The sequence below is a fragment of the Protopterus annectens genome, chromosome 14.part0 (assembly GCF_019279795.1).
Source record: "Protopterus annectens isolate FY-2018-M chromosome 14.part0, PAN1.0, whole genome shotgun sequence".
Lineage (NCBI taxonomy): Eukaryota > Metazoa > Chordata > Ceratodontiformes > Protopteridae > Protopterus > Protopterus annectens.
This window is the reverse complement of record NC_056748.1, coordinates 280,464,590-280,479,333: the sequence shown is the minus strand read 5'-3', so window position 1 is coordinate 280,479,333 and position 14,744 is coordinate 280,464,590. Positions and strand designations below refer to the sequence as shown.

The following is a 14,744-nucleotide window of genomic DNA, read 5'->3' as shown; positions in this document are numbered from 1 at the left end:
CACTTCTATATAATTCATATTAATATTCTCAAATGACATAATTATTTACAAAATTCCAGATAGCTGGGCTGGCAATATTACCTTTTGTGACATACCCCCCCCCCCCCCCCCGAAAACTCAAGCTAGTTTGAGAAACGTTGCTTGAGAGGGTTACCTCTCTGGGAGTACCTTAGCCCATTCCCTGTCTTGAAAGCCCATCTGCATTAGGGTTATTAACCCCACTGCAGTACTGCACTGTCATATCATATTCCTGCAACCTTAGGCTCCACCTTAGTAACTCGGCATTGTGCTGGCTGGCTCGATGTAGCCATGTTAAGAGATTGTGGTCTGTAACTACAGTGAATTTTCTTCCATATAGATAAGGCTGAGGTTTCTGCAGTGCCCACACAATGGCTTGATATTCCTTTTCTACAGCTGCATAGCATTACTCCCTGGGTTGGAGCCTTTGACTGAGATACACCACTGGGTGCTCTTCTCCCTCTGAGGAAACCTGGCTGAGTACAGCCCTCACTCCATGGTTCGAAGCATCCACCTGCACAACAATTTCTTTGCTGTAACCTGGACTGGCTAACACATGGGGTTCTCCCAAAGCTCCTTTAAGCTTCTGGAATGTCTGCTCATTTGCTGGGGTCCACACTACCTTATCTAGCTTGTTTTTCCTTGTCAGGTCTGTGAGGGAAGCAGCTGTGGTAATATAATTTGGGACAAACTTTCTGTAGTACCCTGCTGCCCTAAGAATGCCCTCACCTACTTTTTGGTAACAGGGGCAGGCCGTGCCTGAATGGCTTCCACTTTAGCACATTCTGGCCTGATCTTACCACCCCCCACTCTATGTCCCAGGTAGGAAATCTCTGCCATACCCACCTAACATTTACTGCGCTTAATAGTCAACCCTGCCCTCTGTAGTCTCCCTAGCACCTGTCTGACATGCTGAAGGTGCTCTTGCCAGGAATGGATGTAGATGGCAAAATCATCCATGGGTAAGCAAGGGTGAAATCGACTGCTCCAGCTGGGATATGATCTACCAGCCTCTGGAAAATTAATGGGGCATTTTTCATCCCAAAGGGCATCTTCTTGAACTCATACAAGCTGAATGGAGTCACAAAGGGTGATCTCTGTCTAGCGCTGGGACTCAAGGGCACCTTTCAGTAACCCTTGGTAAGATCAGTAGTGATAAGATAGTTAGACCTACCCAGCTGTTCTAGGGTTTCATCTGTCGTAGGCATGGGGTAAGCATATGATTGTGTAATTATTTAATTTCCTGTAGTCCACGCAGAACATGGCGCTGCCATCCTTCTTTGGTACCAGCACCACTGGGGAGGTGCAGGGACTTCTGGAGTCCTGGATTACCCGTAGTTCCAACATTTCCTGTATCTTCTCCCTCAGAGTCTGTTTGACTCTCTCTGGCACCTGGTAAGGGGCCTGCTTAATAGGCCTTTAGGGATCCTGTATCTACATAGTGCTGCACCAGATGGGTGCACCCTGGTTTCCCAGTGAACATATCCCTAAACTCTTGTAACACTGCTCGGATTTCTTGAACATGGGTAGGGGATAGCTGCTGGGGACATTGCTATCCCTTCCAATGAGGTGTCACTCTGAGCCTCACTGAGGAGATCAGTCACCAGATCCCACTCAGACTCCTCCTGCCATCCACAGCAAATACTCAGCACAAGGGCCACCCAATCATGGTAAGGTTTCATCATGTTAATGTGGTACAGTTTGTGCCCCTGTCTCATTCGTAGCAGTTCTGCCATGTAGTTAACATGCCTGACCTTCCTTACCACTTTGAAGGGTCCTTCCCAAGCTGCCTGCAGCTTGTTGTGTCTGACAGGAATGATAACCATTACCTGCTGCCCCACAGCATACTCTCTAGTTCGAGCATTCCTGTCATACCAGACCTTTTTCTGCTGTTGGGCTTCTGCCAGGTTGTCCTGGGCCAAGCCCATGAGTTCCCTGAGCCTTGTCCTGTGGTTTAGGATGTATGCCACAATAGATTCCTTGTGGGATTCACACTCACCCTCCCACTCATCACAAATCAAATCTAGAGGTCCCCTCACCCTATGCCCATACAACAACTTGAATGCTGAAGAACCTGTGGATTCCTGGGGCACCTCTCTGTAAGCAAACAATAGATTGGGCAAATATTTGTCCCAGTCCATCTTAAACTGGTCTCGAAATGCCTGTAGCATGGTCTTTAATGTAAAGTTTAACCTCTCAACCAGACCATAAGTCTGGGGATGGTAGGGAGTGGTCCTTAGGTGCTTCACCCCACAGTGTTTCCACAGACGAGCCAGCAGGTCTGACATAAAATTGGCATCTCTGTCAGTCAGTATTTCTTTTGGGAAACCTACCATGCTGAAAATCCCTAACAAAGCATTTGCTACCTTTTCTGCCTCAATGGAGGACAGAGCCACCACCTCAGGGAATCTGGTAGCATAATCTGCTACCTCTAGGATATACTTTTTCCCTGTGGAATTTGGGGTACTCAGATGCCCTTCAATATGCATAGTTACCCTCTGAAATAGCTCCTCAATCACAGGCAAAGGCATCAAAAGGGCTTTCACCTTGTTTCCTGCTTTGCCACCTTTTGGCATTGCTCACGGGTCCTGTAGTATCCTGTTGCATCTCTGGAAATCCCAGGCCAATAAAAGCTCTGCATAATACGTCTTTTTGTATGTTTTATGTCCATATGACCTGTAAAGGGAGTATCATGGGCTATGACTAGAAGTGCCAGATGGTAGGCACTGGGCAATACTGCTCTTTTCTCTCACCCTCTAGCCCTCCTTCAGGGGTCCTGTCTCTATTCAGTAACTCTTTGTCCCAGTGTACAGATTCCCCTTTTCCTTGACAGTTGGATGCCTCACTAACCATCTCCCACAGGCCTTGTAATGTAGGGTCTGAGAGCTGAGCCTGTTTCAACTCTCTCTTTGTAATCCTTCCCAGCTTCCCTTCCACAGGAAGTCTGGAATCCTTCTACTGCGGTGCTTCACTGTCAGCCTGGGTACTACTACTCATCTCTGCCCTTGCAGTCACTCTGTCCAAGGAAACATCAGTACCCACAAGCAGCTGTGGCCACCTTCAGTCTCACTGCTACAAGGTAGCTCCCTCCCTGAAATAACCACCTCACCAGTCCTGGCTGCAACTGTGTACTTTGTCTGGGCCCTCCCCCCACCAAGCTACCAGACCCACACGCTTGTCTCCAAGCCTGACTGTGTCACTGCATGCACACAAGGTACTGCATTATCAAAATCATTCCCTATCCAGAAATCTGCAGGGATATCCTCAAACACACCTACTTGCTGGCTTCCTTTGCCACCCTCCCAGTCAAGGTGAACCATAGCCAAAAGTATTTGGAATGGGGTCCCTCCTAACTCTCTGACTGGAGTAGACTGCCCAAGCAAGTAGTGAACCTCTTTAACCATTGCAGACTTCGTAATGGTTAGGTCAGAGGCTTTCTCTCTCATTTAGCAGTGGTCTCTTTCCCATTTTCTAAGATAGGATATAACCTCCTGTGGTAGTTTGGTACCCTTTTTGCCTTGAGACAACTTACTGCTGGCATTCTGTCATTCCTACATACTGGCTGTCCCACCTTTTCTTCTCCACCTTGCCTCCATGGGCATCAGTATGCTACATGGCCACGCTGGTTGCATTTAAAGCATTTAACCCTTAGTCCTGGACATGTGCCTTGACAAGTGGCTTCCCATGCTGCTGGCAGACTCTGCTGGAGCAGTCCAGGCTGCCCACCATGGGTTCCCTTAGACCTATGAGCTGCACTGGGTATCCCTTTCCTGTGCAGTGTTGTCCTGCTTGCTAGGTATAGGTTTCCATTTTTCTACATCTCATCTTCTGTGTTTATATACATTCTCTATACACTTACCAGATTCTTTTGTCCTCAGGCAAAGTGCTAAGGGCTTGTTCCCTCACCAACAGGTCTGCCAGCCCTTCCAAAGTGGTGACCTGACACACACTCCCCCATCTATGAAAATTAATGCTTAGTTCAGCAATATAGTCACACTGCCTTGCATCTGTGCTCACAAAACGTTTTCTCAGAAGCTTCAGATGATAACTTAAAATACTCTAAAAGCCAATTTTTAACAGTATTATAATTTAAGCAATCGGTATCAGACAATTTAGAAATAACAGTTACAGCTTTACCATGGAGTATGGGGGTCAGGAACTGTACCCAGAGCCCTTGGTCAACATTATACTGTTTACATACCTTTTCAAACATAAAAATGAAACTATCAGAATTATTCCCCTCTGTAAATTGTTGAAGAAATTTACTGACCTTTGCTGCTTTTGGGGTTCGGTTACTCCCTTCCCTATTACCTCCATGACCCTGGCAAAAAGGCAGCATCTCCTTTTCATGTTGCCTCTGCCTCTCATTCTCTTCAGCTGCCAGACATCTCAGTCTCTCTGCTGATTCTAATTCCATTTGCTTCTCCTGCTGCAGTCTCTCTGCTGATTCTGTTTCCTAACATTTGGCATCCAGTTCAAGTCTCTAACTCCAGATGGATTTTTAAGTCCTCTGTGGAAAGGTTGAACTGTCCATTTTCTGAGAGTTGTACCTCCCTAAGGCCAGCCTGATTGTCCTCTGGATTGTTAGTCCATGATGCAGATGTGCCCAAGGCTGCAATCATTTCTGCCTTAGAATGGCATGCACTAGTCCTTCAGCCTGGCACATCTCCGCCAACTGGCTCCTTGTCAGCTTGCCATACTCTTTTGCTAACATCTTTGCCTGCTGTCCCTGACTGCCTAAGGTAACAACAAAATAAAACAATTGTGATATGAAACTCTGAATGTTCACTGTGTGGCTGATTGAGAGTACAAACAACTTCTGTGACCACTGTTTACAGGCTACAGGAATTCAATGTCCATACCACCACTGCCAACCATTTAATTTGTGATGTGGATATCCCATCACTGCCACCAATTAATATGTGATGCCCCAACACTGGCCCAGTAATCAAGGAGCCTCAATCCTCACCACTGGCAACAGTGGGGCACGTACGAACTGGGAGGATGACAAGTACACACACAGTAAAGTGGATTTTCCCTTAAGAGCACACAGAGACCACAGTCAGTCTGAGGCTGGTTTCTCCCTCTTTCTCCAGATCCTCAGTAAGACTCCCCAGTGACACAGCTATAGGATTGAGATCTCAGCTGAGTGGCCAAACCAAGACCTCCAACACCCTCTGTGTTCAACCAGTGCTTCGTGTCCCTTCCCAAGAAGCTGACACACACATACTTTGAGGTTTGATTTATACACACACACACCTGGGAAAGGCTGTGACAGGTTTACTAGCTATACTCCCTTCTGCCCAGACTATAAGGTAGTTTCCACCATTACCAGCCACTACTTAGCTACTTTAAGACCCTTAGCAAAGGGTAATGTTACTAATAATCTACTGTGTAATGTTACTAATAATCCAAATGGGTAGTTTGACCAAGAGCAAGGCTATTAGGAGTGGCCCATAGTGTCACCAAATAAATATGCGGGTACTGTGAGCTTAAATATGTCTCTCAAATATCAACCACAAATATAGGTTTAAATATATTTAATAAATAATAAAAGAGCAAGGTAATACTAAATATGTATTTACAGTGACTTTAGAGTTCAAAATCACAGGAAATATTTAAAACAACATTGCAGGCAGTCTCAAATAAATACAGAAAGCTTCTAAGCTATACTTCACTATATTCCTAACTGAATCTAAGAGAAATGACTGTACTCTAGTGAACTTATTTCCAGCAAGGCAAGTGTTGATGTGGTGAAAGTGGATGTTTTCAGGTCAAAGCAAAATACCTAGTCACTCTCTCAGAGAGTTCTTAAATTATTGTCAAATATTACTGCTGGGATACTTGCAGCATGACATCACTTTTTGTCACCTGACTTCAGCCCCAGGCTCAAAAACAACCATCACTACAAACTGCTAGCATTTAACATCTCCCTGTGAAAATACATAGCCTTCAGATGTTTGCAAATCCTGGAAATCATAAAAGAATAAAACACTTCTACATCTCAAGCCTAGTAATTATCTCTCTTTCATAGCAACACAGAGAGTCCCCAAGTGTAGACATCCTGTCTCCTGTTGACTCAAAACTGAAAGGTGACCTCTTTTGTTTATGTCCCAGCAGTAAAGTACGTCAGTCTCAACTATTCTTAAGTTTCACAAGGTAATCTCCAGTTAAAATACATACATCTAAGCAATTGCAGTAGTGTATAAAATATCTCTTCAGCGCACATGGATATACAGTATGACATACAGTTGTAATATAGTGGTAACACAAGCAATTGCATCCTGCTGATATTCACCAGTGAGATATACCTATTTACAAAATTCGAGATAGCTGTGCGCTGGCAGTATCTCCTTATATCACACTTCTATGAAAATCATATTAATATTCTCAAATGACGTATAATTGTTTACAAAATTCCAGATAGCTGGGCTGGCAGTATTTCATTTTGTGACATGTGCCTTTATAAAATTAATGCAGTCTTTTTCTTCTGGCTTCTGTGGTATAGCTGGAAATCTCGTATTTTCCGTGCGTGCCCTGTCCTCTAAGTCTGTTATTTTTTTAAACATCTCTTCCTGAGCAGTCTCATAGTCAGCCAGCTTTTTCATCATTTCAGCCTTTGATTTTTGCAGCTTTATCACCCCATTTGAATATCTGTTTAAAGCTTCTTCCATTTTTCCAGCCTTTTGTGTATTGTGTTGATATACTCCATCAGTGTTTTGTTTATTTTTTAGTATATTAGCTCAACCAAGCTCATATGGGGGGGGGGGGGGGTTGAGCCAGAAGTTAAATAAACTAGAGAACAAAATGATTTTTAACTATGGAACACTTTACCCTAAGGGTCTTAATTTGGAGGTCAACTTAAGTTAATATTGTGTTTATTTATTAATTTATTGATTTATTTATAAATATAATCAGTTGAATGAATTATTTATATGCAGCTTATGTAAAAGTAACTTGAATGAAGTGTATATTTAATTATAAGAAAAGTTTAGTAAATTAGATGTGAAATTTTAGATAGCATTTAATTAAAATATTGGGATGGATTATGTATAAATAGGCACTGTGCACTTTAAAAATGTAATGGAATTTAATTACTGGTGGGGTTCACCTGGTATAAATTGCTGGAATGCACACACTGTTCTCCTTTAAGGGGAAAAGCAGAGGTACCAGATGGTTGTTACAAAAAGCTATTTGGCTTAATCGCTGGTATCTGGTATGTGTTTTTTGTACTGTTTTAGCCTGAGGGCTGGTTCTTGTCTTTTGTCATATCATTGGATAAAGCAGAAGTGATTCCAGTGGTATTTAGAACCCCAGTGGAACAGAATAAGTTGCTGTTCTCTGATTTTAAGAAAGGGAAGGTAAGTTGGCTGTTTGAGACTCGTGGCTGTTGTCTTATAAGACCAATTTTAATGTTCTGTTTGAACACTTGGAAAGACTTGTGTCCAAGGAGGTAAATATGTTTTTTGATACCAAATTGCTCAAGAAATAATTGGATTTGGGCATTACCCCTAGCGGTTTGAGAATTGATAAATTGCCGGCTTTGGAATTCTTAGAAGGTGAACAAGACCTGTTGGAAGAATGGAAAAAGGTTCCACTAGATTGCATATTGAGTTGGATCCACATTTTGATTAAAAGAAATATATGGACCAATGAGAAGTTGCAGCATCAAGTCGCCGAGCTTCAGCGCAAGTTTGCTAGTGAAACCGAAGTAACTGTGTTTTCTAACAAAATAGGTGATATTAAAGTCAAACTTGAGAAGGTTGAAGTGGAAATAATTGCCTGTAAAAAGAAAAAACTTATTAGGGATATCGGCCATTTTCCATAATGGAATGGTTTATTCCTGGCGATGGACACCACGTCGGGGGCAGCCGAAATCCAGAATGAGGAAATCAATCATCACTTCTGGAAAGAGGGAGTCTATACATCTTCTGTAGAAACGCTATCTAAAAAGAGCGTTTCATTTGAAGATGTTGAGGAGATGTTGGATTCTTCCAGCCAGTCTGTGGGTAAAGAGAAAGTCAGTTTTTCCAAAGGAAATCAAGTGAAGGGGCAGAAAAAATTATCCAGAAGCAAAATGACTTGATCAATGACCGTGAAGTTGAACTTTCAAATCAAGCACACTGTTGCAGCTCTAATGTAAGGAGATTGGCTCATCCCTCGTTTATAATGAGGAGCATTTCATGTATACGGGACTTGAATCTGTTAGTAAGTAGAAATGATAACTTGAAAATTGTTAATTTATCTGACTTTGTATTATCAGAAGCAGGTGAAAGTTTAAGTTGGGGTACTGCATTTGTCCCCACACAGATACCAACATTAGCGGAGATTCTTTTGGAAGTGAAACAATCCTGTAGGAAATTGCAATGTATTGTTTATTTTAATAAAAGAAGGGCCACTGTCAATGCTTCTGTTACACATGTAAACAATGAAGACGATTTTGATATATTGTTAAAGCTTTCTACATATGAATATGATTCACGTTTTAGTGATGAACTAAATGAGAATGATGTGAATGTTACCAGTTTTAATACTGGGTATACTAATTTTGTTGTTCCATCTTTACCTGTTAGCAACTTTGTACTGCCTAAATGTTCTATTGCAGTGTGTATGTTTGAACAATTATTGTGCAAAAAGATGGAATTTGAATATAAAAAATGTTTGAAGTCATGTAACCATTTTAATTTGAAAGAAATTAGGATGGGAAGAATTGAACAAGGTTAAGAGGTGTTTTGAAGGATTGTGTGTTCAAGCAGGCCGACAAGGGAGGCAGTTGGGTTATTATGTCAAGGGTTCAATATGACATGATGGTTTATGAATTATTATTGGTGGAGGAAAATTGTCTGTTTAACTGAAAATCCAGTCATTCAGTTTAATGGTGAACTTGAAATATTGGAGAGGGGTGAAAGATTGGGTTTTTTGTCAAGTGAAGATGTTAAAAAAAACTATTTATAGTGAAACCTTGTAACCCAATCTTTTACTCCATTCCCAAATTGCATAAAGACCTTGCCAACCCACCAGGAAGACCAATAGTCTCTGGTAGTAACTCATTTTTGTATAATCTGGGGTCTTTCTAGATTCTGTATTTAAAGAAATTTTGGAAAGAGTTCCTGCCCATATTAAAATTACTCAATGCCTGTGTGAGGTTGTTAGAACAGAAAAACGGCAGGAGGATTTTTATTGAGTTGTAGTAAATGTGAGCTCTTTGGACATCAACATACAAATGAGATGGTGACTGGAGGCTATTTGGGATATCATGGGGGATGAGCCCCAAACTGCTTTTGTGGTAAGGTTTCTTGAATTTTGCTTAACCCACAATCATTTTAAGTTTGGCAACAACATTTTCCTTCAAAGAAAAGGCACAACTATGGGTGCCCCCTATGCACCAACATATGCAATAATTTATATGTTTTTTTTTTCTGAAAAAGAATTTATTTACAGTACTGAAGTTTATAGGGAGCACATGGTGTTTCATTGATGATTTGTTTTTTATAATTCAGAAAGTTTATAGCAGATTTGAATAAGAATGCTCATGGCTTGAAATTTTCTATGATAGAGGGCAATTCCACCATGCAGTTTTTGGATGCAGAGTGTTACATTGATAACTTCATCCAATGTTCAAAATAGACCTTTTGGGAAACCCACTGCAATCAATACTTTTTTGCATGCTGAGAGTATGACCCCCCCATCTTATAGATTCACTACCCTTGGGGGAATTTCAACATATTGCATGCAATACATCAGAAAGTAAATGTAGTATGGAGTTTTGTTAGATGGTAGGAAGAGATTGGTTAAGAGTGGTTATACAGAAGATGTTTTGGATAGAGCTTTGAGGTGCACTCTTTCAAGTGGTGAAGGAACACATGGGGTTTATAATACAAAAAGAACCATGCGTTATGAGGAACCTTAAGCCTTTATATTTTGGAAAATATTTGTATTTTGTATCCAGATTTTCCCCATTTTCTGGAATCAGGAGGAGAATAATTATGGAGTCTTGGCAAATTGTTTGGATGAGATGGTGGGGGATTTGTTCCCTGGGTTGGTAAAGTTTTCATACGAAAGGTATTTGAATTTAAAAGAGTTATTGAATACACCATTATATAATGTGTCTCTACATATGGTAGGATCTTTTGTTTGTGGTCATTGTAAGGTATGTAGGGAAATGAGGACTATTTCTGGTAGTAGCATTAATGGACGAAAATTTGTTTCTAAAGGAAGGTTTACATGCAATTCCTTTGGTTGGTATATATTGTGGGCTGTGGATGCATGATGATCAAGTGGTACATAGGTCAAACTAAGAGGGCAGTCAAAGTTAGAATTTTGGAACACCTAGGTGATATCCAAAATAGGAATTTTAGGAGTCCTGTAGGGGAACATTTTAACAATGAGCAGGGAGGGAGTGATGGTTCTTTCTTTTTTAATATATGAGCATATTAGCTCAACCAAGCTCATATGGGGGTGTGTGATTTGAGCCAGAAGTTAAACAAACTACAAAACAAAATGATTTTGAACTATGTAACACTTTACCCTAAGGGTCTTAAGTTGGAGGTCAGCTTAAGTTAATATTGTATTTATTTATTCATTTATTCATTAATATAATTATTTGAATAAATTATTTATATGCAACTTTTGCAAAAGTAACTTGAATGAAGTGTATATTTAACTGTAAGAAAAGTTTAATAAATTAGACATGTGAAATTTTAAATAGCATTTAATTAAAATGGGATGGATGTGTATAAATAGGCACTGTGCACTTTAAAAATGTAATGTGATTTAATTAATGGTGGGGTTCACCTGGTATAAATTGCTGGAATGCACACACTGTTGTATCCTTGAAGGCAAAAAGCCGAGGTACCAGATGGTTGTTACTAAAAGCTATTTGGCCTAATTGCTGGTGTCTGCTGTGTGTTTTTTCTTTCATTTATTTTAACCAAGTTTGTGTGCAGTTGTCTTGTATCTTCCTGTAGTTTACTGGAATTCATGTTTGGAGGTTGCATTGCTTTTTGCTGAACAGCTGCAGAACTTTCCCCAGTCAGTATTTCTTCTAAATTTTTCATAGCTGATTTTTTTCCAGGTGCTCTTTATTTCTTTTTTTCCTGGCTTACTAGCCAGTTACTGAAATTTACCCAAAAACAGAAAAGTCTACTGGGAGAGCTAGAGTTAAGCTGTTACTCAGTGTGCATCCATCTTGAAAGTCCTGTTGTCTTTTTGTATTGACCTAGTTGACAACATGCAAGGCCTGTAGGTCATTAGGCAATCAGCTAGCATACTTGATCTGCAGAAGAGTGGAAAACAAGGTGATTTGTAACAGCGAAAGGAAGAGGTTGAGCTTTGAGGAAATCCTAAAGATGTTGGCGTTGGTGCTGTCTGTCGTAACTGGTATTTCAGTTCAGGTGAACTTGCATGGATGATGATCTGTCTTTCATGGTAGGTATATAACTTTTGTTTTTACTCTGTCCACATATGTGGTTTCTTTTTTCCATGTGTTGCCATGCCTTCTCCTAAGTTTACATTGGCATATTTTGAGAATAATAATGTTAAGAGGTGTCAGGTCAGAACCCACTCATGAGTTTGCAGGAAGCTGGTAAACCCTCTGTAATATCTATGTTGTGTGTTTGAGTTTGTGAATGGGTAGCATTTGACTTGGTTTTCTTTGGACTTTGGGTTTGAAATCATGTGATTTGAGGGTATGAGCTTCAGTTACTCATATCTATTTCTGAGCATCTTTCTCTTGATCTGCTGTAATGTTGAATATTTAATTTAAATGTGCATTTTGGGCATTATTGATATCTGCTTATGTTTGTATTTTTTCTATGCTTCTGTTTTTTCACTTCCACAGGTTGAAAGAGATTATATCAGTGGAAGTAAACCCTGCCTTCCAAGTGCAAAGCAAGGACCAGCCCCCCTAGTAAACCAGTATAGCCTGACATTGGGGCAGGAGCTAGGAAACCATGACACTAAATCTCTCATTAAATGTGTGGAGTCCCTGTCATTCATTGTCCGAGATGCAGCACATGTGACTCCTGAGAACTTTGAACTCTGTGTCAGAACCATTCGCATCTTTGTGGAGGCCAGTTTGAATGGAGGTAAATAGTGTCACTACTTGAATTCAGAAATAGTGATAATATATGAGATGTTTAATCATTTCTTTCAGTTGCAGATTCAAGACGGAATATATTGTGCTACTTGAATTGAATGCAACTACATGTAATGATGTATGTGAACTACAGTTTTGTGATCAAACAGACCTGCTTCTTAAATAACAATCATTTAACATATGGCCACATGGTAATAGTTTCATATTCAGGTGGTAACGAGGAAAAGAAATCAAATTACTAATTTCTAAAGTGATTATAAGGGTGTTTATACTTCCCGTTTAAGGATTTTTTTTATTCTTACTAAAACAGAGGTTAATGACTGCTTTATTGTACTATAAGTTGATCAATGTAGTTTTTTACCTTAGATGACTATAGTCAATGATGGCTGTATTGAGTATAGATATTTGCTATGATATTACCTTGTTGTTAAAGATACAGAGAATGTTATTGTATCTACAGTTTCAAATGATTTGAGATAGGCATATGAGAATTTGCTAGATAAATTTATACATTTTTTTTAGAAATTTAGAATACATTTGCTTTGTTCTGTTTTATTCCTTGTTGGAGTTTATCTTTTGCTTTAGAAGAGCTAGCATCTATAAGTAGATGTGCTTGAATGGCAGTTGCTGTTTTGCACACCCATGTTGAAGACTACCACCTGGTAGTGATTTCTTGAGCCTTAAGCCTCCATGAACTATTCATTTGCATTGCTTCCTTTCAGGGAACTGTGGGAGTGTGGGGTGCAGACAGTATGTGCCCCACACTCCCATCCCATGATGGGCACCCTGCTGGTTTTGTCAGTTGGTGGAGCTGCTAATTGAATTCATATCATGTAGGCTTTTATCAAAATGTTATCCCTCTGTGTCACCAGAACCAACTACAAAATCTTTTAACTGATGTGTTTTAATCCTTGTACTTAAGGTGAGGAGTAATCTTGGCACCCACAGAGTAGGGCAGAATGTGTGTGTGCCAAGATAACTTGTTTTACCTATATGCTTTGTTTTAAAATTTGTAAAAAGTACGACTTTAAAATAAAATAATTTTCCATCCATTCAAACATTTCAGTCATAATTATTTAATTATTACATTAATATTGTTACTAAATAAAGTAATGTCAAAGGAATTACAGCTCATAGCTAAAAGAAAGACATCATCCTTGTTAGGATCAGATTCTCAATTCGTTTATTCTCACATAGCAGAAAACTGTAGCTAGCTAGTCCACAGTCTGTTACTTTGTGACGTAAGCACTCAGATCAGGTTATCACCAGTCTTGGAACTTGCATCGTAATCTTTAGTCATTTGGTTAGACATCACAGATGGAAGCAGATGCTATAGTCTTCATGACCTTCATGGCCAGTAATGTTAATGAAAAAAAAAATTAAAAAGGACATGCAAATTACACGTTTTATCAGTGAGTATTGGTAATAGTATACACTTCTGCACAAGTATTTTTTTTTAAATATGGTTGTGCTTGTATATGGGAGCAGCAAGATGAAGTACCTAACTCATGGTGGTCTTTCAGTTTCATTACATTTAAACATCAGAAGGGTACATGTTTCTGGAAAAAGTAGGCTTTGTGTAAAAGTGACTACTGCTGTCACTTGAGCACGATTAAACATTTAATCTGGCTTGTCAGTACCAGTGTAAATATGGGTGTGTGGTTTGTTGGGGGGGGGGGGGCTTGTGTGAAAAAAAATCACCATAGCTTTTGTCTTGCAAATGCTGTGATATCCCACAGCTATCTTACAAACATCTGTTTTGCACGTGTCTTTTAATTAATTTCACCACAAACAAGCACTTTTATTTTCCATAAAGGGAATGTGCTCATTGCATAAGAAGTAGAAGGACTGTTTGTTTTCCTCTAAAATCGGACACACACAAAATCTTCAGTATCATACTTTTAATAATTTTTCGTATTCAAAAATTTTTTGCATTAAAGTAAAAGAAATAACTATTGATAAAGTTTAAGAAGCATGTTGTAAGCCATTTCTAGCTAACTAAACCAAAGTCACATTGGTTAGACTAAACCATGCTAAAGTTTATATAGTACTTACAAATACTATGTGATCTGTCAGTTAAGTAACTGAAAACTAGCATTTTTTTCTGTTGAGAGATTGTGTCTATTTTACTTTGTTTTGCTGCAGTGTTTTAAAGTGCTTTTTACTGTGTTTGTGAAAAAAGTGACTTTTAAAGATTTTTTCTTTTTACTGACATTTGCTGCTTGGCATCACTTTTGGCTTGACCATGGAGCAATCTGTTGGTCCCACAGCTGGTCCTTTTTCCAGCCACTAAAAGAAAATGTTAAGCAAACAGCCATTGGCATTACAGCAGGCTAGCAATTTGCTTCGTTCACAGGTGGGTAATTCTGTCATTGCAATTAGTTGTACCTTCAGACCACTCATCTTTTATGTCAGATTCCTGTGATGCAGCAACTGCATCACTATGGACCAGGGATTAGCCATGTCCTCTGTGGCTGTTGGGGTCCCCTTCATAGACAAATGTGAACCAGTCTTGTTGGTCCTAGAAGAGAAAACAGGGAAGGCTTCCCTGTTTTGTCAGAATGTTGTGCCCATCTCTGAGGAAGCTGCCAGTACCATTGTTCAAATATTTCCTGTCAAAAAAATGAAA

General features: G+C 39.8%; 1 protein-coding gene across 5 annotated transcripts in view; it reads left to right on the top strand.

Annotated features, from left to right (window-relative positions):
* The window catches only part of GBF1 (golgi brefeldin A resistant guanine nucleotide exchange factor 1), a 4,751,435-nt gene that overhangs the window by 4,159,993 nt on the left and 576,698 nt on the right, over positions 1-14,744 (top strand). For all 5 annotated transcript variants that reach the window (XM_044055999.1, XM_044056000.1, XM_044055998.1 and 2 more), the window contains one exon: positions 11,858-12,104. In XM_044055999.1, the coding sequence (XP_043911934.1) occupies positions 11,858-12,104 (247 nt within the window). The remainder of the gene's footprint in view (positions 1-11,857; positions 12,105-14,744) is intronic.